Consider the following 24,649-nt stretch of genomic DNA (forward strand, 5'->3'; position numbering starts at 1 on the left):
TATCCTTCATTACAATTGTATTAATCCCTTCTTTAACCAGTAATGCTACCCCACCTCCCTTTCCTTTTTGCCTATCTTTCCTGAATATCGAATACCCCTGGATGTTGAGTTCCAAGTCTTGGCCATCCTTGAGCCACGTTTCCGTAATCCCAACCAAATCATATTCGTTTACCTCTATTTGCGCAGCCAATTCATCCACCTTATTACAAATGCTCCTCGCATTAAGACACAAAGCCTTCAGGCTTGTTTTTTTAACGCTCTTAGACCTATTAGAATTATTATTTATTGTGGCCACGTTTGATTTAAACCGTTGATTTCTCTGACTGCCACTTTTGTTTTTCTCCTTCCTATCTTTTGCTTTTATCCCTGTTTTCCTTTCCTCTGTCTCCCTGCTCAGGTTCCCAACCCCCTGCCATTTTAGTTTAAACCCCCCCCGAACAGTGCTAGCAAACCTCCCCGCAAGGATATTTGTCCCGCTCTGGTTCAGGTGCAACCCATCCGACTTGTACAAGTCCCACCTTCCCCAGAAGCAGGCCCAGTGATCCAGGAAACTAAAGCCCTCCCTCCTGCACCAACTCTTTAGCCACGCATTCATCTGCTCTATCCTCCTATTCCTATACTCACTAGCACGTGGCACCGGGAGTAATCCAGAGATTACAACCTTTGAGGTCCTACTCTTTAATCTTCTACCTAGTTCCCTAAATTCTTGCTGCAGGACCTCATCCCTCTTCCTACCTATGTCGTTGGTCCCAATGTGAACCACGACCTCTGCCTGTTCACCCTCCCCCTTCAAAATGCCCTGCAGCCATTCAGTGACATCCTTGACCCTGGCACCAGGGAGGCAACAAACCATCCTGGAGTCACGTCTATGGCCACAGACACACCTATCTGTTCCCCTTTTGTTAGAATCACCTACCACTATTGCTCTCCCACTCTTTTTCTTCCCTTCCTGAGCAGCAGAAGCACCCCTGGTGCCAGGAAGTTGGCTGCTGCTGCCTTCCCCTGGTGAGTCATCCCCCTCAACAGTATCCAAATTGGTATACCTGTTTGAAAGAGGGATGGCCACAGGGGTCCCCTGCACTACCTGCCTGCTTCTATTGCTCCGCCTGTTGGTTACCCATTTCCCTTCTGCCTGTGCAGCCCTACCCTGCGGCGTGACCAACTCATCAAATGTGTAATCCACAACCCTCTCAGCATCATGAATGCTCCACAACCCATCCATCCGCAACTCCAGCGCCTCAATACGGCCCGTTAGTAGCTGCAGCTACCCAACTCGCGCCTCAGACCATCGTAGTTTCCTTTATTTAAATCCAGGACCCTAGTCTCTGATTCAACTACTTCATTCTCCATCTTAATGAAGAATTCAATCATATTATGATCGCTCCGACCCAAGGGGCCTCATCCAACAAAATTGCTAATTTATCCTTTCTCATTACATAATAGCCAGTCTAAGCTGGCTTGATCTCTGGTTGGTTCCTTACGAGCCACGGTTGTGCCACCTTTTTTGTTTTATTTTTATGTCAGACAGGGATAAACAAATTCTGTAGTTCATCCATGCGATCTTTAAATGTTTGCCATTGCCTATCCACCATCAACCCTTTAAGTAACGTTCCCCAATCCATGCTAGCCAACTTGCGCCTCATACCATCGTAGTTTCCTTTATTTAAATTCAGGAACCTAGTCTCTGAGTCAAATACTTCACTCTCCATCTTAATGAAGAATTCTATCATATTATGATCGCTCCCCCCCAAGGGGCCTCGCACAACAAGATTGCTAATCAATCCTAGTACGATAGCAAAATACTGCAGATGCTGGAAATCCGAAATAACAAACGAAAATGCTGGATAAACTCAGCAGGCCAGGCAACATCCATAGAGAGAAATTAAGAGTCGACGTTTCGGGTGAACCCTTTTTCAAAACTGGAAAGGTAATAAAATAGATCGAAGGCAGGGCTGCGATAGAACAACCTCGGCCCCTATTACATTTTTACTTATATATTTTTTTTCCACCCCTTTGTTTTGGGTCTTCCCTTCCCCCCCCTTTCCTTTTTTTTCTCTCTCCCACATGGCAGCTGTCACTCATCCTGCCAGTACACTTCACACCTAATCTGAGCCGTCTTTTGTCTCCACTGTCCTATTACCATCTCGTCTGGTTTTGAATACCTCTTAATGTCTCTTCACTTCTCTTTTGTTCTATCGCAGCCCTGCCTTCGATCTATTTTATTTCCTTTCCAGTTTTGAAATACGGTTCACCCGAAACGTTGACTCTTAATTTCTCTCTACGGATGTTGGCCTGGCCTGCTGAGTTTTTCTAGCATTTTCTGTTGTTATTGCTAATCAATCCTTTCTCATTACATAATACCCAGTCCAAGATGGCCTGATCTCTAGTTGGTTCCTCGACATATTGGTCCAGGAAACCATCCCGTATACACTCCAGGAATTCTTCCTCCACGGTATTGTTACTAATTTGGTTAGCCCAATCTATATGTAGATTAAAGTCACCCATGATAACTGCTGTGCCCTTATTGCACGCGTCTCTAATTTCCCATTTAATGCCATCCCCAACCTCAGCATTACTGTTTGGGGGTCTGTATACAACTCCCACTAATGTTTTCTGCCCCTTGGTATTTCTCAGCTCTACCCATAGATTCCACATCATCAGAGCTAATATCCTTCCTTACTATTGTGTTAATCTCCTCTTGAACCAGCAATGCTACTCCACCTCCTTTTCTTTTTTGCCTGTCCTTCCTGAATATTGAATACCCCTGGATGTTGAATTCCCAGCCTTGGTCACCCTGGAGCCATGCCTCCGTAATCCCAATTATATCATATCCGTTTACATCTATTTGCGCAGCTAATTCATCCACCTTATTATGAATGCTCCTCGCATTAAGACACAAAGCCTTCAGGCTTGTTTTTTTAACACGCTTAGTCCTTTTAGAATTATTATTTACTGTGGCCCTGTTTGATTTACACACTTGATTTCTCTGCCTTCCACTTTTGCTTTTCTCCTTCCTGTCTTTTGCTTCTATCTTTGCTTCCCTTTCCTCTGTCTCCCTGCACAGGTTCCCAACCCCCTGCCATTTTAGTTTAAACCCTCCCCAACAGCACCAGCAAACACTCCCACTAGGACATCAGTCCCGGTCCTGCCCAAGTGCAAACCGTCCAGTTTGTACTGGTCCCACCAGGAATTTGAATCCATCCCCCTTGCACCATTCCTCTAGCCACTATTCAGCTGAAATATCCCTCTATTTCTACTCTGACTAGCAAGTGGCACTGGTAGCAATCCTGAGATTACTACCTTTGAGGTCCTATTTTTTAATTTACCACCTAACTCCCTGTATTCAGCAATTAGGACCTCATCCCGTTTTTTACCTATATCGTTGATAATAGAGCAGGAGGAATGAGGTAGGTTGAGACTTTTTTTTGTTGATAATGAAAATTTAATTAAGACCTTAATAACTAAGGCTTCTATGCCATAAGATGCAGATGTCCCTGGAATAAAAACTGAATTGTATTTAAAGCTAGTGAATGTTTGCTGTCCGGTTTAATATTCACATAGCCCACTAAAAAAAAATGGATTGCTTGATTCTCAGGTGAGAGCACCTGCGATGATATTGTTCCCTAAATGCCATTCATTAGGAGAGAAAATCATTCATTTTGAAATACTTATTTATATAGCGCTGTTACGTCCTCGGAATGTCACAAAATGCTTTACAGCCAATGAAGTACTTTTTTGAAGTGTAGTCACTGTTAAATTGTGGGAAACGCAGCAGCCAGCACAGCAAGGTCCCACAAACAGCAATGTGATAATGACCAGATAATCTGTTTTAGTGATGTTGATTGAGGGATAAATATTGGTTTAAAAGTGTCTAAAGAAACAAACTCCCTAAATTTAAATGGTTGTAATATGTATCGCTCTTTATAATCAGAAGTGCTACTCCTAACATTGTCCGTGTTGACAGTACTAGCGTGATAGCAGTCTGCAGCGCCATTCCTTTACAAAGATGGCGGTCACGCTGCTGTCCGGTCTTTCATTGGACCGCACACCAACTCTACGGAAGTGACACGTTATTTCTACGTGGGGCGGAAGTTTTGTTTCTGGAAGGGACACACGGAATTTTCACATCAGTGATGGCAGCGCTGGAGACGGTGCCGAAGGATCTCCGGCATTTGCGAGCCTGTCTGCTTTGCTCGTTGGTCAAGGTATGTCTGGGTGGAGGACGTCTTCGGGCAGTGCCGCACCCAGGTTGTGCTTGGTGATATTCTGAGGGAGTGGGGTCTGATTTCGTGCTGTTCGGCGGGGGCCGGGGCCGAAGGCCGGAGCTGCTCGTTTCAGCTATTGCGAGGTTCGATCGCAAGCTGCATGGGACCAGGATACAGTAGTTGTAACAGATTATGAACAGTTACCTTTCCCTGACTCTGAAGTCGTATCCTTTCAGTTTTCATTATGGAAATGTTAGTGCAAGGGGTCCAACTCATCCTATCCACCAGTACGTATGTATGTGTGTGTGTGTATAAAAGGGCAGCATCTCTATGGGAAAATAAAACTGTTGGCAAACATTTTAATAGTAATCACTGAATTAATTTGAATCTTGCTGAAACATACTTGTATTGTGATGAAAACCGGAGCAGCTCTGGCAGCATCTTGGTGACCATAATAAGAACATACGAGCCTGTTCTGCCATTCAATAAGATCATGGCTGATCAGGATCTTGGGCTCGGCTCCATTTTCCTGCCCGCTCCCCATAATCGATCACTTATTGTTCAAAAATCTGTCTATCTCCACCTTAAATATATTCAGTGACCCAGCCTCCACAATTCTCTGGGGCAGAGAATTCCACAGATTTACGACCCTATGAGAGAAGAAATTCCTCCTCATCTTAGTTTTAAATGGGCGACCCCTTATTCTGAAACTATGACCCCTAGTTCTAGATTCCCCCATGAGGGGAGACATCTTCTATGCATCTACCTTGTCGAGCCCCCTCAGTATCTTTTATGTTTCAATAAGATCATCTCTCATTCTTCTAAACTCCAATGAGTATAGACTCAACCTTTCTTCATAAGTCAACCCCTTCATCTTAGGAATCAACCTCGTGAACCTTCTCTGAACTGCCTCCAATGCAAGTATATCCCTCCTTTAATAAGGAGACCAAAACTGTATGCAGTACTCCAGGTGTGGTCTCACCAATACCCTGTACAGTTGTAGCAGGACTTCCCTGCTTTTATACTCCAGCCCCCTTTCAATAAAGGCCAACATTCCATTTGCCTTCCTGATTACTTGCTGTACCTGCATGCTAACTTTATTATATATATATATATTTGCTCAGACCCTTCCCCAGACTATGTGCTCCTCCATCACTAGTTTACTCTTTGTTATCCACTTCCTCTGCTCCACCATTGTCTGGTCCTCTTTCAGCCACTTTGACCGTAACCTCAAGAACTCCTTTCCTAAAGGCCTCTGCCTTACAACTGTTCTTCTCCCCAACTAACTTCTGGTTTCTAAAGCCTTCTAAAACTCCTTAGCCTTTGCTTCTTCCCTTCCTGACTTTTTACTCTTTCATTCTGCTATATGTTTACTTATTTCCTCTACAATGTAATGTGTTCTGAGACATCCTGTAGGTTAGATGTGCAGCATACATGCCAATCTACAGAATTCTGAATGATTGACACAACCACCCAAAAGCTCAGCTCCAGTAACAATGTACAAATGAAGAATAGCCTTGAATAAAGGCTTGTCACCAAGTGGTTGGAGTAAAAGAATAAACAAGTCTTGCTGTAATTATATAGGGCTTTGGTGAGACCACACCAGTAGTACTGTATACAGTTTTGGTCTACTTACCTAAGGAAGGATATACTTCCCTTTAGAGGGGGTGCAACAAAGGTTCACCAGATTGATTCCTGGAATGAGAGGACTATCCTATGAGGAGAGATTGTGTAGAATGGGCCTATATTCTCTGGAGTTTAGAAGAATGAGAGGTGATCTCATTGAAACATATAAAAAAACTTAGAGGGCTTGACAGAGTAGATACTGAGAGGCTGTTTCCCCTGGCTGGAGAGTCTAGACTAGCAGTCATAGTCTCAGGATCAAGGGATCATTTAGGACTGAGATGAGGAAAAATGCCTTTACTCAGATGGTTGTGAATCTTTGGAAGTCTCTACCCCAGAGGGCTGTGGATGCTCAGTCGATGAGAATATTCAAGACTGAGATCGATAGATTTTTGGGAATAATGGGATATGGGGATAGAGTGGGAAAGTGGAGTTGATGTAGAATTTGAGCCACGATCTTATTGAATGGTGGAGCAGGCTTGATAGGCCATACGGCCTACTCCTATTTCTTACGTTCTTGTGTTCTACTGCTTCAGGGTAATTTAATAAGTTAAATTCCTTCTTTCACTAGATGTTGGGATCACATTCTGCAGTTCAGCTTGTTACTCTGTGAAAACTGAAACCCATTGGCCTCACATACAACATATGAAAAGTACTTGCAATGGAAGTGCCGTGGATATGAGCTTGTCACGACTTGGGATGTGTATATAGGAGACGCATAAGCACCTGAAGTTCTGACCGCTTTAAATGCCATTTAAATTGCATTTTAAAATAAGTTGCATGTCTTTAACTACAGTCAGAGACAACTTTTAATTTCAAAGCCTGACAGAGATACCTGTTTGTCTTTTTACCCCCCTTGTAGACTATAGATCAGTTTGAGTATGATGGTTGTGATAACTGTGATTCCTATCTACAAATGAAGGGGAATCGAGAGATGGTGTATGACTGCACCAGCTCCTCTTTTGATGGGTGAGTTAATTTACAATTATACCTCACAACAAAACTCTTCGGTTCAAAGTGCTGTCAGTTTCTTCTATTTAAATTTTTTTTGGTTGGTAATTTTTAAAAATGGAGGCACTCTTTCTAATCAGCTGCTCTGATTGCATCAATTAATGGAGTGTCCACTTGGCTTCTGGGGTTGGGTAGTTGGGATGGGGTGAATGGTCCCTTTGCAAACAGCAGGGATGTGACCCCCATCCTGCTTGAGCCACTGAACTGTAAAAAAATAAACCATCAGACTGGGAACTGAGATTTGAAGTCACTCCTCAGCTGTATTTAATAGCGTTACTACAGGATGATCTCTGCAATTGGCATCACTGGAGTGGTATGGATACCCTACTTAACCCTTCCCGATGCTGGTAACTGAAAATAAATTCCTTCTATAATAAGGAGGTTTTTTTTTAACGTAAAAGTGCATTGGACTTCTGATTGATATTTCATTATAAATCAGCATGCCTGTTTCCTCTCTTTAGTAAACTGCATGCCTATAGAAATAGTATGATAAGATGGGTTAACGTGCAGCCTGATAAATAGTGCAGGAGGGAGAGCTTCAGATCCCTGGGGCAGGAGGGACCTGTTCAAGGTGGATGGATTGCTCCGTAACAGAGCTGAGACCAATGACCTCGTGGGGCGTTTAACTAGTGCTGTGAGGAAGGGTTTAAACTAACTTGGCAGGGGGACATGCACCAGGATGAAACATTAGAGAGGAGAAACAAGGTGCACAGTGTTAAATACGTGTATCTTGATGTTGTGTGTCCTTCAATAACTAGACAAGAGACTGCAGAGAACAATCAACAGGTGTTTACTGGATGAGGGTTACTCTAAAACTAACTATACAGATCCCTACTCGGTTATATACAGGTGTGGTCACTGCCGGTACTACAGTATACAGGAGCTGTAAAAAGTAGTTCTCCCCTTAAAGGTACATACACTACAATTCCTCCCCTTTTAGATTAACAGTACCATAACAATCATTTAACAATTAAATATCAACTAATTACAATTAACACTTTTAACATGCAACAATAACTGAAAATAGTCTATTTATGAATTCAGTCTTTGGGGAGGCTTCCTGATCCTTTCTGGATAGCGCCTTTCCTGAATGACTTGCTCTTGGTGCGGAGGCGATTCTGGCCCCCTGTCGTCGGTTGGTTCATCAGCTTCCGATGCTACTGTTTCTGGGGTAGATGCTACCTGTATGTCGGGTTCATCACCAGGTACGCGAGACATGGGGTTGACTCGTTCCTGTGACTCTAGGATCTGGTCAACATGGCGTCTCACAATGTTCTCCCCAACATCCACTGTGTACATTAGTGGCCCCTGCCGTGTGCATATCGTTCCTGGTTGCCATTTCTCTGTTCGGTAGTCTCGGCCAAGACTGGTTGCCCTACATTGAAGCTCCTTGTCGGCTTCTCATTGATGTACTGGAATTGCTTATTCTCAACATCTCTTCGTACATTTTGGTCTGAGCAAATCCAGACGAGATCTCAACCTTCGGTTAAAGAACATCATGGCCGGGGTCTGGTTGGTGACTGCATGTGTTGCATTTCTGTAGGCTAACAGGAAATTGCCCACCTTATGCTGCAGTGGAATGTCGTCATTGCACATGGCCCTTACTGCTTTTTTAAAGGTTTGTACGAACCTCTCAGCCAATCCATTTGTGGCTGGATGATACGGGGCGGATGTGTAATGTCTTACCCCATTCCTTTTCATAAATCTTCAAAACTCTTCGGACACAAACTGTGGTCCGTTATCAGAGCAAATCTGCTCTGGCAAGCCGTTCCTGGCAAATATGGTCCGTAGGACTGCAATAGTTTTCTCCGTGGTGGTGGAGCACATTTTGATCACCTCGGGCCATTTCGAGTGCGCATCCACGGCTATTAAAAACATTGAGTCCATGAATGGACCAGCAAAATCAATATGCACCCGTTGCCATGGAGATGAGGGCCACTCCCATGGGTGTAGAGGGGCATGTGGTGGTGCATTTTGGACCTTCTGGCACCCTGAGCAGCTCTTTGTCAGGTCCTCGATTTGCTGATCGATCCCCGGCCACCACACATAAGCCCTAGCAAGGCTTTTCATTTTCACCCCTCCCAGATGGCCTTCGTGAAGCTCATTGAGCAGTCTCTCCCTTAACTTGGGTGGAATTACCACTCGGGATCCACACATCAAGGTCCACTGGCATACTGACAGCTGTTCTCTTCTGGATGAGAATGCTGGCAACAGTGAGTCGCCATGTGTTGGCCATCCGTTCACCGTCAAGTCATATACTCGAGACAGTGTCGGGTCATTTTGGGTCTCCTTCTCTATACCAGCGTTAGTTACTCTCGGCTGAAGTTAGTGACCGAGACGCAAAGGCTACTGGCCTCTCCGAGCCGTCCGGGAATTTGTGCGACAGCGCCGCTCCAATGCCATAGGGTGATGCATCACACGCCAACCGAATTGGTAGTGCTGGGTTGAAATGAGCCAACACCTCTTTTGATGTGATCAATTCTTTGCACTTCTGGAAAGCTCGTTTACATTCGTCATTCCACTTCCATGGTACCCCTGTTTGCAGTAGGGTGTTCAGTGGGTGTAGTACTGTAGACAAATTCGGCAAGAACTTATGGTAGTAGTACACCAGCCTGAGGAACGACCTCAGTTGTGACACATTTTCCAGTGCTGGAGCCTTGACTACTGCCTCAATCTTTTCAGGGGACTTATGTAACCCCTCTTCATCAATAACGTGGCCACAATACGAGATCTACTTCTGGAAAAACTCGCATTTGTGGCGATTAGCTCGGAGCCCATATTCCTTCAATCTAATGAGCACCTGCTCCAGGTTGGCGAGGTGATCACTGTCATTTTCGCCCGTGACCAGGATGTCGTCCAAATAACACTGGGTCCCTGGAATCCCTTGCAGGACTTGATCCATTGCCCTTTGCCAAATAGCCGGAGCTGATGCTACCCCGAACACCAGCCGGTTGTATTGGTAGAGACCTTTATGAGTGTTGATTGTGAGGTATTGTTTCGAGGCTTCTTCTACCTCCATTTGCAGGTACGCCTGGGCCAGATCAATCTTAGTGAAGCGTTTCCCTCCAGATAGCGAGGCGAAAATATCTTCAATCTGCGGAAGCGGATATTGTACAGTGTGAAGGACTGGGTTCACTGTCACCTTAAAGGCCCCACACGTGCGAACCTTCTTTGGTTCCCCAGGCGTATTACTCAACGACCTCTTCATTACAGGAACGATGGGTGTAGCCCACTCGCTCCAGTCCACTTTGGACAGTACTCCTGAACGTTCCAAACCTTCCAGCTCTGCTTCGATGGCTGGGCGGATCGCATAAGGTACCGGTCTGGCCTTAAAAAACTTTGGGCTTGCATTTTCCTCTATTTTGATTGTCGCTGTTATGCCTTTTAGTGTTCCAAGTCCCTCCTGGAACACTTCTTGTGTGTCAGTTAGCATTTTTGACTGTCGTCCAGGTGTAACGTCGTCATCCTTTTTGGCATCTACAGTCAGTGCTTGTATGGAATGCCAATCTAGCTGTATCTTCTGGATCCATTCACGTCCTAGTAGTGGTGGTCCTCCATCTGGCAATACATATAGGTCCATTTTTGGTGTTTCCTTGCCGTTATATATAACGTTCACCCTTGTTTTTCTTTGGGGTAGACTTTTTGCCCCGTGTACGTCTTCAAGACAATCTCCGTATCTCTCAAGGGTATATGTGAGAATAGCCGCTTGTAGTCCCTTCGGTTTATGACTGTTAGGGCTGATCCTGTGTCCAATTCCATTTTCATTTGGACTCCGGCTATCTTGAGCGTGACCCAGGTAGTTTGGTGATCCTCCGTTTTGATCACATTATGTAGTTTCAGACAACCCAGCTCCTTGCTTCCGGAGTCTGTATCACTCTTCTGTTCGTCTGAACTACTCTCCGTCACCTTATGTACCTTCTTGTACTTCTCCTGTGGGGAATTCTTGCTGCTGGTTTTCTTTTCCGACCTGCAGACTCTTGCTATGTGTCCTACTTTTCCACACTGTCTGCACACTTGGTCCTTGAACCAGCAATCCTTATGGTCGTGTGTTGTTCTGCCGCAGCGATAGCACTTCACTGTTCCGTATGACATTTCATTTGTGCCATATTCTTGCGGTCTCCGTTGTATCTCTGCCACGCCCCGTGCTGCTGCTTCATGTGATACTGCCATGCTGAAAGCCTTGTCCAGCGTAAGATCCTTTTCTGAGAAGCCGTTTCTGGGTTCCTTCACTTTGAAGCCCACACACAAACTTGTCCCTTAAAGTATCTGCTAGTCCCGTTCCAAACTGGCAGTGTTTCGATAGCTTGCGCAGTTCCATTAAAAACTCAGCATTACTTTCATCTTTATGCTGGTTCCTTTTGTGAAACTTAAATCTTTCCTCTATCAGCAGCGGTGTGGGGTCTAAGTGGTCCTGTAGTATTGACACTATGTTTTCAAAATCCTTTTCCGCTGGCTTCTCTGGGGTTACTAGGTTTCGCAGTAAGCCATACGTTTTTGCACCCATTGAATTCAACAGTACCAGCGCTTTCCTGTCATCTGGCACTTCATTCGCCTTGCAGTACACTTCTATGCGTTCGACATAGGTCGTCCAATCTTCGACTTCATTGTCGAACGCTGTGACACTGCCACTCTTCGGCATCCCTGGGTGTGGTTAGACTGGCTCAAAATGGCGTCTCCCGCGCTTTCCTTTCTTACCCGCTGATGCTGCTCGCCCCCTGAACACCGCCTCTCTCGTTGACGTCGCTCGGTCCTGAACTGCGGCTGCGCCCTGTGCGCTCTACCCTCTCTCTTCCGTCGACGCTGCTCAGCCTTTTCCTGTGCCGTCGGTCAGCTCTAGCCGCCGCTGTGCGGGAAGGGTCTGCGCCGTACCTGTTGCCAGCCCGTTTCGCTGGAGTCTCCGTTGGATGGTCGACGCCCGTGCTTCTGGAATCGGCCTCCTTCTGCAGAGTTGCAGGTAGGTTCGAATCTGCTCGTCGCCAATGTTAAATCCGTGTATCTTGATGTTGTGTGTCCTTCAATAACTAGACAAGAGACTGCAGAGTCCTTCAATAACTAGACAAGAGACTGCAGAGAACAATCAACAGGTGTTTACTGGATGAGGGTTACTCTAAAACTAACTGTACAGATCCCTACTCAGGGTTATATACAAGTGTGGTCACTGCCGGTACTACAGTATACAGGAGCTGTAAAAAGTAGTTCTCCCCTTAAAGGTACATACACTATACACAGAGGACTGGGAGAGACAATAGCACTAGAGTACAGAATAGTTCAGAAATAAGAAGGATCAGACGGGGGCCAAATGCGAGGCAATCCAAGATGGGTTTGGAGTGCATGTGTGCAAATGCAAGTAGCGTGGTAAATAATGTTGGTGAGCTGCAGGTACAAGTCGCCACATGGGACTATGATATAGTGGCAATAACAGAGACCTAGCTCAAAGAAGGAGCGATTGGAAACTTAATATTCCTGGCTACAATGTATCCAGGAAAGACAGGGAAGGAAAAAAGGAGGGGGAAGCATTTGGGGAACTAGTGATCACAATATCATTAGGTTTAGACTAGTTTTAGAAAAGGACAAGGAACAATCAAGTGTAAAAATACTCACTGGAGGGAGGCTACTTTTAAATGAGTTGATAAGGGATCTGGCCCAGCTGTATTGGAATGAAGCATTTTTCTCAAAAATAATTGCATGGAACTGCAGCTATGATTTATATAGGCATATTACACTTTGCAGCAGGAGTCACTGGGTAGTAATCAAAAGTCGTAATCTTGGCTCCCTAGACCAGGATGCTTGAGGTAGGTATGGGACAGTGCCCTAAATACTGTCCCTCGTTGAGATCAGCTAACTAAGTGTAGACTGGGCATTAGTTTGCTGCCTTTTGGTCTCTATAACGTAACGCTGTACCAAACAGGGTTGTGTAAGGATTTTCTTTGCATAAATAGCATTGCATTTCCCTTTCTCTCTTTCTTTCCCCCCCCCCCCCCCCCACCCAATTAAAAAAAAAAAAAAAAAAAAAATATCACTTTGGGTCATGTGGTACTTGCAAAATCCTACCTATTCCCACAAAGTGGACCAGAAAAGTTAGCTTGAAAGGTGCTAATTATCTAGTGGAGTGTTCCTCGTTTTTCGGATCTTGGCTGTTTGCTCATGATGTGGATCTAAAGCACACCTTGTTTTTTAAATTGTTGTTTGACTCCGATGTAGTGGATAATGTTGTTTATACAGGAAACTTTCGATTAACCGGCCCCTAAATAACCAGAAATGTCGGTTAACTGGCAAAATTCAGGAGTAGGTTCAGGTAACTTTTATTACTTGCCTTGCTCCATGTGTTGCTGTGCAAGGGTGTGGCTGCAGCTGTTGCTAAGCTACAGAGACGCTTGCAACTTGTGGCCATTGTTCTGAACCTAAGCAACAGGGTTTGTTGCTTTATACGGAGCTCTCTGCTCCGTATCTTTTACTATAGCGTTCGGTTATCCGGGATTTTTGATGAACCGGCACCACGTCGGTCCCGTCCGTGCCGGATAAAAGAGAGTTTCCTGTAGATCTGGTGCAGGATGCAGCTGTTCAAGCGGTTAATGCGTGTGTTTTTTTCAGGATCATTGCAATGATGAGTCCCGAAGACAGCTGGGTCTCCAAGTGGCAGCGGATCAGTAAGTTTAGCGTGACTTGGTGCATGTTGCAATATTCCTGTATTCAGTTTATATTTGGGGATTATTTTGGGGGAGGGGGAGGAGAATTTTCTGTGCAGCAGGTTGGTACATGTTGGGCATTGTGCACTAATCATCTTGTGCTGTATAAACACTGAAGGTGTATAAATAATGCATGATTCTACCTAGGTAACTGTAAAGATGCTTTTTATAAAACAGCATAGTCTTGACTTGTCAATCCAGCATGGCGAGTGCTTTGACGCAGTCAACCCATGCCGTTCTAAAAATAAAGGCCCTACGAAATTTACCACCAGAATTCTGCAATACTGTATGTGGCAGTTCAATAAATGATCACCTGCTTTTGGTTTGTGTTCCATAATTCTTGATTAAAGTTCAAACTCCACATATAGAACTGGTGGGAGTTTGAGCTTCTTTTAGACTTCTTCTCGGTTTCTGTCCCCATACTGAGAAATATCTGACTGTTTCATGCTATAGATGGTGATTCTCTGAGATTGGCTACAATTATTGTGAGGAAGGAGAACAGCACCGGACCTCAAAAGGGGAGATTTTTTTCCCCTTTCTCACTAATTCTTTCCCATCCTCTCCTCACTGTTTAAAGCACTGACTTCTTACTGGCGCATAGTACTTTGCTGAAGTAACCATTGCTCATATGTGTACTTTGGCAGTGAGTGTCAGCAAAGTTTTCAGCTGTGTGTTTGTGGGGGGGTGGTGGTGGTGGCGCATCAGTGCAATAACCAACCAGGGTCACTGCTCAGCAATCAGAAACCAGAACCCTGGCAGATTTTCCTCTCTCTCTCTAGTCAAGAGGATCTGAGGCCCTACTGTCCATTTGAGATCAGCAGAGACCTGAGATCGCCCTGGTCTGTTTGGCTCCGCTACCACTAGGTAAACTCACTGCGCTATCATGAGCGATGGGGGTCCTGAAGAGGCTGTTTTTGAAGCTGTGCTCAGACTAATTTCCTCTGGTGGATGGTGGCAATATTCTGATCATATTTGGAGACTATTGGGTTGCCTTTCCTTAACTTTCACAGTTGACCATTTATGTATTGGCACATGATGCATTGGTGCAGACCGAGGAGTTCCTCCTAGACGACTAAATTGCATAGAAGAACTGGGAAATAAGGGTTTATCATAATAGGAGCTACTGACTTCAGATTTCCCTCTCTGTAGGAAGTACCATGCCTCTGTTCAACACACATACTGGACAGCCTTGCTTAGATCTGAACCCCATTCTAAGAATCTGAGCACAAGCCATAACATACGTCTCTAAAAGTTCTGTCTGTTTGATATGTAAGTTGGTTTGTACTAGGGCCAGCAGTAGTATAAATTCATTGATTTTTAAATTGTAATGATCACAAGCTCAGGCTAAAATACTAGCAGTGAGATTAGTGATTATAAAGTGAATTTAAATGAATGACAATGATAAAATAATAACGATCCATGTTCAAGAAATCTGATAACTATTTCACGCATTAAATAGGTTATACGGCACAGAAAAAGGCCATTCGGCCCAACCAGTCCAGGTTGGCGTTAATGCTCTACTTGAGCCTCCTCCTGTCTTCATCTAACTATCAGCATAACCCTCTATTCCCTTCACCCTCTATTCCCTTCTCCCTCATATGTTTGCCTAGCCTCCCCTTAAATGCATCTATACTATTGGCCTCAACTACTCCCTGTGGCAGTGAGTTCCACATTCTCACCACTCTCTGGGTATAGAAGTTTCTTCTGAATTCCCTATTGGATTTCTTGGTGACTATCTTCTATTGATGGCCTCTAGTTATGCTCTTCCCCACAAGTGGAAACACTCTCTCTATCCACTCTATCAAAACCTTTCATAATTTTAAAGACCTCTATTTGGTCACCCCTCCGCCTTCTCTTTTCAAGAGAAAGAGACCCAGCCTATTCATCCTTTCCTGATAGGTATACCTTCGCATTTCTGGTATCATTCTTGTAAATCTTCTCTGCACTCTCTCCAGTGCCTCTATATCCTTTTTATGGCGACCAGAATTATACGCAGTACTCCAAGTGTGGTCCAACCAAAGTTCGATACAGGTTTAGCATAACTTCACTACTTTTCAATTCTATCCCTCTAGAAGTAAACCCTAGTGCTTAGTTTGCCTTTTTTTTATGGCCTTGTTAACCTGTGTCGCTACTTTTAGTGATTTGTGTATTTGTACTCCGAGATCCCTTTGTTCCTCTACCCCACCCAGACTCGCACCCTCTAAGTAATAAGTGACCTCCCTATTTCTTCCTACCAAAATGTAATACCTCTCATTTAACTGTGTTGAAATTAATTTGCCAATTATATGCCCATTCTACAAGTTTATTAATGTCTTCCTGTAATTTGTTGCAGTCCTCTTCAGCATTGACTTTCCCCACACCCCCTCCTCCAATTTGGTGTCATTTGCAAATTTAGAAATTGTGTTTCTGATTCCAAAGTCTAAATCGTTACTATAAATTGTGAACAGCAGTGGTCCCAGCACTGATCCTTGTGGAACACCACTACCCACCTGCCACTCTGAATAGCTACGCTTTACTCCTACTCTCTGATTTCTGTCTTGAAGCCAGCTAGCTATCCATTCTGCTACTTGTCCCCTGACTCCACATTCATGGCCTTATTAGTCTATTATGTGGTACCTTATCGAAAGCCTTTTGAAAGTCTAGATAAATTACATCTGCTGCATTACCCTTGTCTACTCTCTATTACCTCTTCAAAAAATTCAATGAGGTTGGTGAAGCAAGACTTTCCCTTTTGAAATCCATGTTAACTATTTCTTATTATATTTTTGGCTTCTAGATGTTCTTCTGTTTTCTCCTTTAGTAGGGATTCCATTATTTTTCCTACCACTGATGTTAAGCTGATTGGTCTATAGTTCCCTGCACATGTCCTATCTCCCTTCTTACATATAGGTATTATGTTAGCTATCCGCCAGTCCTTTGGCACTACACCTTTTTTTAACGAATTATTAATTATGTGTAGTAATGCCTCTGCTGCCTCTGTAATCCGTCCGGACCAGGGGTTTTATCTGAGTTTGATTGGTTTATTTAATATATCTCCTTATTTTTATTTTAAATGCGTTTATTTCATTACTAACCTCATGATCCAATGTTATGTTCACCTGTTCTATCTCCCTGGAGAAATGAAGAAAGCTCTTCAATGCCCTATGTTTGCCTGAATTGGTGTATGATGACCTGAATCTGTTATTTACTGCTATTTGTTTCCTGCTTTCTCAGGTAACTTCAAGCCAGGCATATATGCAGTATCAGTGACAGGGCGGTTACCCCAGGGTAAGATATTATACAGCTGTTAACTAGCTCCCATATTGGGACAGTCACAGAAATGATAATATCAAATCTACAAAATGCAAGCTGGAAAATAGATGGTGGATACAGCCCTTTTTTTTAAAAACCACGTGATAATTTAATGGGTTTGATTGTATCCTGAGTTGTGAGGGCCAAACATTAAGATCAGCAGTATATGCAGTTTTCTTCCTCCCAATTATTTTAAGTAGGCTCTTCTTTGCAATCAACAATCATGGGATAAAATTAGAGTGAAAGGTATAGAGGGTGCGGAATTCCTAAAATGCATCCAGGAGAACTTTTTTAGCCAGTATGTAGCAAGCCCAACAAGGGAGGGGGCGGTTCTGGACTTAGTTTAGGGAATGAAGCTGGGCAGGTAGAAGGCGTATCAGTGGGGGAGTATTTTGGTGCTAGTGATCATAATTCTGTTAGATTTAAGGTAGTTATGGACAAGGATAGACCAGGAATAAAAATTCTAAATTGGGGGGGGAAAAAGCAAATTTTGCTAAGCTCAAAGGGGATTTAGCCATAGTGCACTGGAAACAGCTACTTGAAGGTAAATCAGTGTCAGAGCAGTGGGAAGCATTCAAGGAGGAGATCCGGAGGGTTCAGACCAAATATGTGCTCTTAAAGAAAAAAGGTGGGACTAACAAATCTAGAGCCCCCTGGATGTCTAGGATAAAGAATAAAAGGGAGGCTTATGACAGATACTGAGGGCTAAATACTCCAGAATCTTTAGAGGAGTACAGAAAGTGCAGGGGTGCAATTAAAAAGGATACAGGAACCTCTCGTTTAAACGGCACCTAAATATCCGGAATTCTCTAATAACCGGCAAAATTCATACTCCGAAAATAACACCTCAATAACTGGCAATATTGCCGAGTCCGAGTCTCCTGCGGTGGCCGAGTTAGTCAGTGGGGGTAGTTCTCCAAACTGCCGCTACCCGGCTGCTTGGCGCTGTCGGAAGTCTCTTCTGATCCGAACACCTCAATAACCGGAAATGTGTCCGAGTCCATTTAACACAACATTCTGTAGGTGAGTACCCAATTATGCTGCACATTTCTTGATTTTTTAATTTTTGTTTGTTAAAAATAGCCTCAGTAGATATACCTCTCCGTTATCCAAAATGTTTAATCAACCGGCACCATCCCGGTCCCGTCGGTGCCGGATACGAAAGAGTTTCCTGTATTAGAAAAGCAAAGAGAGAGCATGAAAAATTCTTGGCAAGTAAAATCAAGGAAAACCCAAAGATGTTTTATAAATATATTAAGAGTAAGAGGATAACTAAAGAAAGGGTAGGGCCTATTAGAGATCATGAGGGTGATCTGTGTGTGGAGGCGGGATACGTCGGTAGGGTTCTTAATGAATACTTTGCGTCTGTTTTCACAAAGGAGAGGGGCGAAGCAGACATTGCTATTGGGGGGGGGGGAGGGAGAGTGTGAAATATTAAATGAAATAAATATAGTAAGAGAGGAAGTATTAAGGGGTTTGGCAGCTTTAAAAGTGGATAAATCCCCAGGCCCAGATGAAATGTATCCCAGACTGTTAAGCGAAGCAAAAGAGGAAATAGCAGAGGCCCTGACCGTCATTTTTCAATCCTCTCTGGCTTCAGGTGTGGTGCTGGAGGACTGCTAATGTGGTACCCTTGTTTAAAAAGGGAGAAAAGGATAGACCGAGTAATTACAGGCCAGCCAGCCTAACCTCGGTGGTGGAAAAGTTATTGGAAAGAATTCAGAAGGACAGGATAAATCTTCGTTTAGAAAGACACAGATTAATCAAGGATAGTCAGCACAGATTTGTTAAGGGAAGGTCATGTCTGACAAACTTGATAGAATTTTTTGAGGAGGTAACAAGCAGGGTAGATGAGGGTAGTGCGTTTGACGTAGTGTATATGGACTTTAGCAAGGCTTTTGATAAGATTCTACATAGAAACATAGAAGATAGGAGCAGGAGTAGGCCATTCGGCCCCTCGAGCCTGCTCCACCATTCAATTAGATCATGGCTAATCATCCAAATTCAGTACCCTGTTCCTGCCTTCTCTCCATATCCCTTGATCCCTTTAGCCTTAAGAAATATATCCAACTCCTTCTTGACTATATTTAATGAATTGGCCTCCACTGCCTTCTTTGGTAGAGAATTCCACAAGTTCACCACTCTCTGGGCAAAGAAATTCCTCCTCATCTCTGTCCTAAATGGCTTACCCCTTATCCTTAGACTGTGACCCCTGGTTCTGGACTCCCCGACCATCGGGAACATCCTTCCAGCATCGAGTCTCTCTAGTCCTGTTAGAATTTTATAAGTTTCGATGAGATCCCCTCTCATTCTTCTAAACTCCAGCGAGTACAAGCCCAATCGACCCAATCTCTCCTCATATGTCATTCCTGCCATCCCAGTCATGACAGACTGGTCACGAAGTTAAAAGCCTATGGGATCCAGGGTAAAGTGTCAAGTTGGATTCAAAACTGGCTCGGAGACAGGAAGCAGAGGGTAATGGTTGATGGGTATTTTTGTGACTGGAAGGCTGTTTCCAGTGGGGTTCCGCAGGGCTCAGTACTAGGTCCCTTGCTTTTTGTGGTATATATCAATGATCTAGACTTGAATATAGGGGGTATAATTAAGAAGTTTGCAGATGATACTAAAATCGGCTGTGTGGTTGATACTGAAGAAGGAAGCTGTAGACTGCAAGAAGATATCAATAAATTGGTCAGGTGGGCAGAACAGTGGCAAATGGAATTCAATCTGGAGAAGTGTGAGGTAATGCATTTGGGGAGGGCTAACCAGGAAAGGGAATACACATTAAATGGTAGGACACTGAGTAGTGTAGAGGAACAAAGAGACCTTGGAGTGCATGTCCACAGATCCCTGAAGGTAGTAGGCCAGGTAGATAAGGTGGTTAAGAAGGCATACGGAATGCGTGCCTTTATTAGCCGTGGCATAGAATACAAGAGCAGGGGGGTTATGCTTCAACTGTATAAAATACTAGTTAGGCCTCAGCTAGAGTACTGCGTGCAGTTCTGGTCACCACATTACAGGAAAGATGTGATTGCACTAGAGAGGGTACAGAGGAGATTTACAAGGATGTTGCCGGGAGTAGAGAATCTTAGCTATGAGGAAAGACTGGATAGGCTGGGTCTGTTTTCCTTGGAACAGAGGAGGCTGAGGGGAGACCTTATTGAGGTGTATAAAATTACGGGGCATAGATAACGTGGATAGAAAGAACCTATTTCCCTTGGCAGAGGGGTCAAAAACAGGGGGCACAGATTTAAAGTAATTGGGGGAAGATTTAGAGGGGATTTGAGGGGAAATCTCTTCACCCAGAGGTTTGTGGGGGCCTGGAACTCACTGCCTGAAAGGGTGGTAGAGGCAGGAACCCAAACCACATTTAAAAAGTACTTGGATGTGCACTTGGGATGCTTTAACCTGCAGGGCTACGGGCCAAGAGCTGGGAAGTGGGATTAGGCTGGATAGCTTTGTTGGCCGGCGCGGACATGATGGGCCGAAATGGCCTCCTTCCGTGCTGTAACTTTCTATGATTTACAGCCTATAACTACAATATACCATTTGCATAACTAAATGTGAATATGAAAATCTAAATCACCTTTGAAATGGTTATCCATAACAATCTGGGACAGATAGGAAGAGAGTCAGAGGTCAAACCACCAATTTGCTGACTAGAAAGGCCACAAAAGAATGAAGAACCACGTGTTCCAAGTCCGTTTGGAAGTCTGTGTCTAGGTCTAGGCTGGGAATTAAGATAGAGCCAGTCAGATTTTAGCTCCGGCTGACCAGAAAGGAGAAATGTGAGTATTAAATCTGCCAACTGGAATAGTGTAAAATATTTTGTGTTGTATGTTACAAGAAGCATTATAGAATAAGTTTAAAAAGATCTAAAATTGCTACTCTGTTTAGTCATGTGTAATCTGTGAAATAAACTAGCTTTTCGTCACACCAATGTTCACCAGTTCTACCTTCGGAAGATTGGAGAAGCATTTGTATGAGGATTGATGTCCAGTTCGTGTAGGAACGAGTCTGATTACATCTCTTTCCCCCCCCCCCCCCCCCCCCTCCTTTTCTGGGTTATGCTATCATATTACTAGATTTTGGGTAGTAAGGGCAAACTCTTGAACGTAAGGAATGTGGGGTCTGCTTCTGGTAGTAACCAGTGCTACTGAACCCAGCACTATCGAAGGTAGACTTAAATTTGTAACAATTTATTCTCTGTCTCTGCCAGTACCTCTACAGGTTGTAACAGTTTTGTAATAAAATCTGAATTTTGCCCTGTGCTCACCGTGAGCTTAAGTCTTGGAGTGGGACTTGAACTTGCAACCTTCTGTCTGAGGTTAGGAGTGCATCACCTGAGCCAAGCTGCACCTTTTGTGCTTTCTAATATCCAGCGTCAGTCCCAATATTCATACTCCACATTCAAAATTGTTTTATTTGTTGATGATTTTTATTCAATGCCCTTTTTTACACTTTGTTGATCCTCAAGTTTCCGGTTTTTTTCTCCAAAGCAGCTATTGTTTCCTGTCCGACCTTTTGATATTTTAAAAAAAATCAACGCAGCATAGTCTGAATCCTCCATTCAATCAGTCTGTGTGGTGTCCTTGAGAGAGAAAACCTACCGGGTGTTTGAGTCTACTGAAAGGTACCATAGGTTGGTGCTATACTTCCATAAACTCTACCTGGCTTTGGGAGTATATCTGAATCTGCTTAAAGGCACCATAGGTTGGTGCAATATTTCCTGGACGAAACTTGTCTCCTTGTTCTCTGGTGGCTGACTTGTGAATGCATACATATTGTTTGGTGCATTCTGTTCACCGTTTGGTCTCATGATCTGTTTATTATCCAGGTATTGTGAGGGAACTGAAGAGTCGAGGTGTGATCTACAAATCAAGAGACACTGCTATCAAATCTTAATGGCTCCATCTTGCTTGCCTCCAAAATGATTGCTAATGATCCTCTCCAACTAGGATTCACCTTTTTCCATTTGTAACTAGCAGCTTCTGTAATGTTCTCACTACAGATATATTGTGATGTATATGTGTAATGTAGCAATTCAAGTGCTACACTTAGGAGTGTCAGTGAAGTGTTTGTGCATACTTTCAGAACAATAATTGGAGAGTTCAGTACCTGATACTGGATTCTGCAAACTTATTTTTCCCCTTAGTCAGAAAGAAAAGTTTGTCTACCAGATACTGTAGTAGAATAAATTGCTATTTTATAAACCAGGAAGAGTCTAATGTGACTGTTCAGTACAGATTGCAATAAAGTACTGTTGTATACAAACCAAGTATCAGTGCAGTATTTGGATATCTAAAATATTTTTTTGAGGGGTGGGGGGAGGAGAAAAAGAATTTGAAGCATAGACATTACAGTATGTGTTGTAGTATTGAGAAGTGATAGAACTGGCAAGCTGCTGTGCAAATTTCAAAGGCTCATTCTTAACTTCATTTGGTGCTCCTTGTTCAAGAATACATCTTGGCGAGCTTTACAATAAGGAGGAAAATGGAATAATACACATTCTACACCCTGTTTTATGGTGGAAATATGAAAATATATGACTTTCCTTAATATTTCAGTACTGGTTAGTGATTAAACTTGGTGAAACACAATTTCTTACTGTGAGGATGTTAAGAGCCATTCTTTTGGACAATTGGTTTGCAATGCTTGGACTGTTGTAAAGTTCAATTAGGATTACATGTGGACGTCTGTACAATAACATTAATCCCAGAGATGGACAGAGGAAGAATAGTCGCGAGAGGAATGAAGAACTACCTAGAGATGCGTGAGTTGCAGTTCTCTGGTAACTAACCCTGTGGCAACACTGCAATCTGCTCTTCATTAAAAAGTTAATACAGCTGAATGGAACTTTACTTTGCATCAAAGTGTTTTGTGCTGACAATGGGTGTAAAAAAAAATATAAAAACATTTCCACTATCTAATGTTGATCTTCATTTTGAACAGAAAATTTATTTCTCCCTACTGCTGGGGGAAACAAAAACTGGGCTAAAATACCCAATCTGAATTTTACAAATTTTATTTTTATTATTTTCCTTTTTATTTGCCTTTTTTGGGAGTTTTTACCCCATTTCATCTGATTTCTTTCCCTTTGATTCTCTAGTTTCTGGTGAGTTGCTTACACCTGCATTAACCTTTGGCCCTCCCTTTAAAAGAGTCCTCCCTTCACCACTGTCCCTCTCCTTGTCCTTGGCAAACCTTTCATCTCCCATCCCGGTAATCCCAACGCTGCAATCCCTATCTTCATTCCAAGTCCAAGGGGTGCAATCCTGAGCATACCTGGCCCACAACTGAATTAATCATCCATTGCAAGTTCTGACTCAACCAAACTCTGTCAGACCTCACACTCTCCTCTGCCAAAATCACCCACCAAATTAGGAGAATCCTGGAGGGCAACAATAACCCTGGCTCTTTTTCTCGTCTACCTACTGGGAAGACTGCTGCCATGCCACCAACTGGCTTCCATTCAAGCCCTTATCATAAGAACATAAGAAATAGGAGCAGGAGTAGGCCATTTGGCCCCTCGAGCCTGCTCCGCCATTCAAGAAGATCATGGCTGATCCGATTTTGGCCTCAAATCCACTTTCCTGCCTCCTCCCCATAACCCTTGACCCCCCGTTCAAAAATCGGTCTATCTCAGCCTTGAATATATTCAATGACTCAGCTTCCACAGCTCTCTGGGGTAAAGAATTCCAAAGATTCACGACCCTCCGAGAAGAAATTCCTCCTCAGCTCCGTCTTAAATGGGTGACCCCTTATTCTGAGATTATGCTCCCTTGTTCTAGATTCCCTCACAAGGGGAAACATCCTGTCGGCATCTACCCTGTCCAAACCCCTCGGAATCTTTTATGTTTCAATAAGATCACCTCTTATTCTTCTAAACTCCAATGAGTATAGGACCAAACTGCTCAACTTTTCCTCATAAGGCAACCCATCCCAGGAATTAACCTAGTGAGCTTTCTCTGAACTGCCTCCAATGCAAGTATATCCCTCCTTAAATAAGGGGACCAAAACTGTACGCAGTACTCCAGGTGTGACCTCACCAGTGCCCTATACAGTTGTAGTAAGACTTCCCTACTTTTATACTCTATCCCCCTTGAAATAAAGGCCAACATTTCATTTACCTTCCTAATTACTTGCTGCACCTGCATGTTAACTTCTTGTGTTTCATGTACAAGGACACCCAAATCCCTCTGTACCGTGGCATTCTGTAGTCCATTTAAATATTTTTATTTTCTATTCTTCTTACTAAAGTGGATAACCTCATATTTTCCCACATTATACTCCATCTGCCAAATTCTTGCCCACTCACTTAACCTATCTATATCCCTTTGCAGACTCTATGTTCTCCTCACAACTTGCTTTCCCACCTATCTTTGTTATCGTCCGCAAATTTGGCTACAATACACTCGGTCCCTTCATCCAAGTCATTAATATAGATACAATTTCCCTTTCATACAATCAAGTAGAGTCAACATGGTTTTATGATGAGTTTCTAAATGCCCTGCTACTACGTCCTTAATGGATTTGAGCATTTTGCCAATGATAGATGTTAGGCTAACTGGCCTATAGTTTCCTGTTTTCTGTCTCCTTTTTTGAATAAGGATGTTACATTTACGGTTTTCTAATCCGCTGGGACTTTTCCAGAGTCAAGGGAATTTTGGAAGATTATAACCAATGCAGCCACTATCTCTGCAGCCACTTCTTTTAAGACCCTAGGATGCAGGCCATTAGGTCCTGGGGACTTGTCAGCTTTTAGACCCATAGGCTTGCCTAGCACTTTTTCTCTAGTGATAGTGATTGTTTTAAGTTCCTCCCTTTTGCCCC

General features: G+C 43.5%; 1 protein-coding gene across 1 annotated transcript; it reads left to right on the top strand.

Moving 5' to 3' along the window:
• Positions 1-4,020: 4,020 nt before the first annotated feature.
• On the top strand, positions 4,021-22,741 carry supt4h1 (SPT4 homolog, DSIF elongation factor subunit). Its single transcript, XM_085964428.1, has 5 exons — positions 4,021-4,205; positions 6,691-6,797; positions 13,431-13,486; positions 16,739-16,792; positions 21,654-22,741. The coding sequence occupies exons 1-5, from the start codon at positions 4,134-4,136 to the stop codon at positions 21,719-21,721; spliced, it is 357 nt and encodes a 118-aa protein (XP_085820554.1). The 5' UTR covers positions 4,021-4,133; the 3' UTR covers positions 21,722-22,741.
• Positions 22,742-24,649: the final 1,908 nt, after the last annotated feature.

This window comes from Somniosus microcephalus, chromosome 22, assembly GCF_052327205.1.
Source record: "Somniosus microcephalus isolate GS21.2 chromosome 22, FLI_Smic_1.0, whole genome shotgun sequence".
Taxonomy (NCBI): domain Eukaryota; kingdom Metazoa; phylum Chordata; class Chondrichthyes; order Squaliformes; family Somniosidae; genus Somniosus; species Somniosus microcephalus.

Coding starts and splice junctions, on each gene's coding strand:
- supt4h1 (XM_085964428.1), top strand. CDS start 4,134: ATGGCAGCGCTGGAGACGGTGCCGAAGGATCTCCGGCATTTGCGAGCC. Junction 4,206..6,690: donor TGCTTTGCTCGTTGGTCAAG/GTATGTCTGGGT, acceptor CCCCCCTTGTAG/ACTATAGATCAGTTTGAGTA. Junction 16,793..21,653: donor GACAGGGCGGTTACCCCAGG/GTAAGATATTAT, acceptor TTTATTATCCAG/GTATTGTGAGGGAACTGAAG.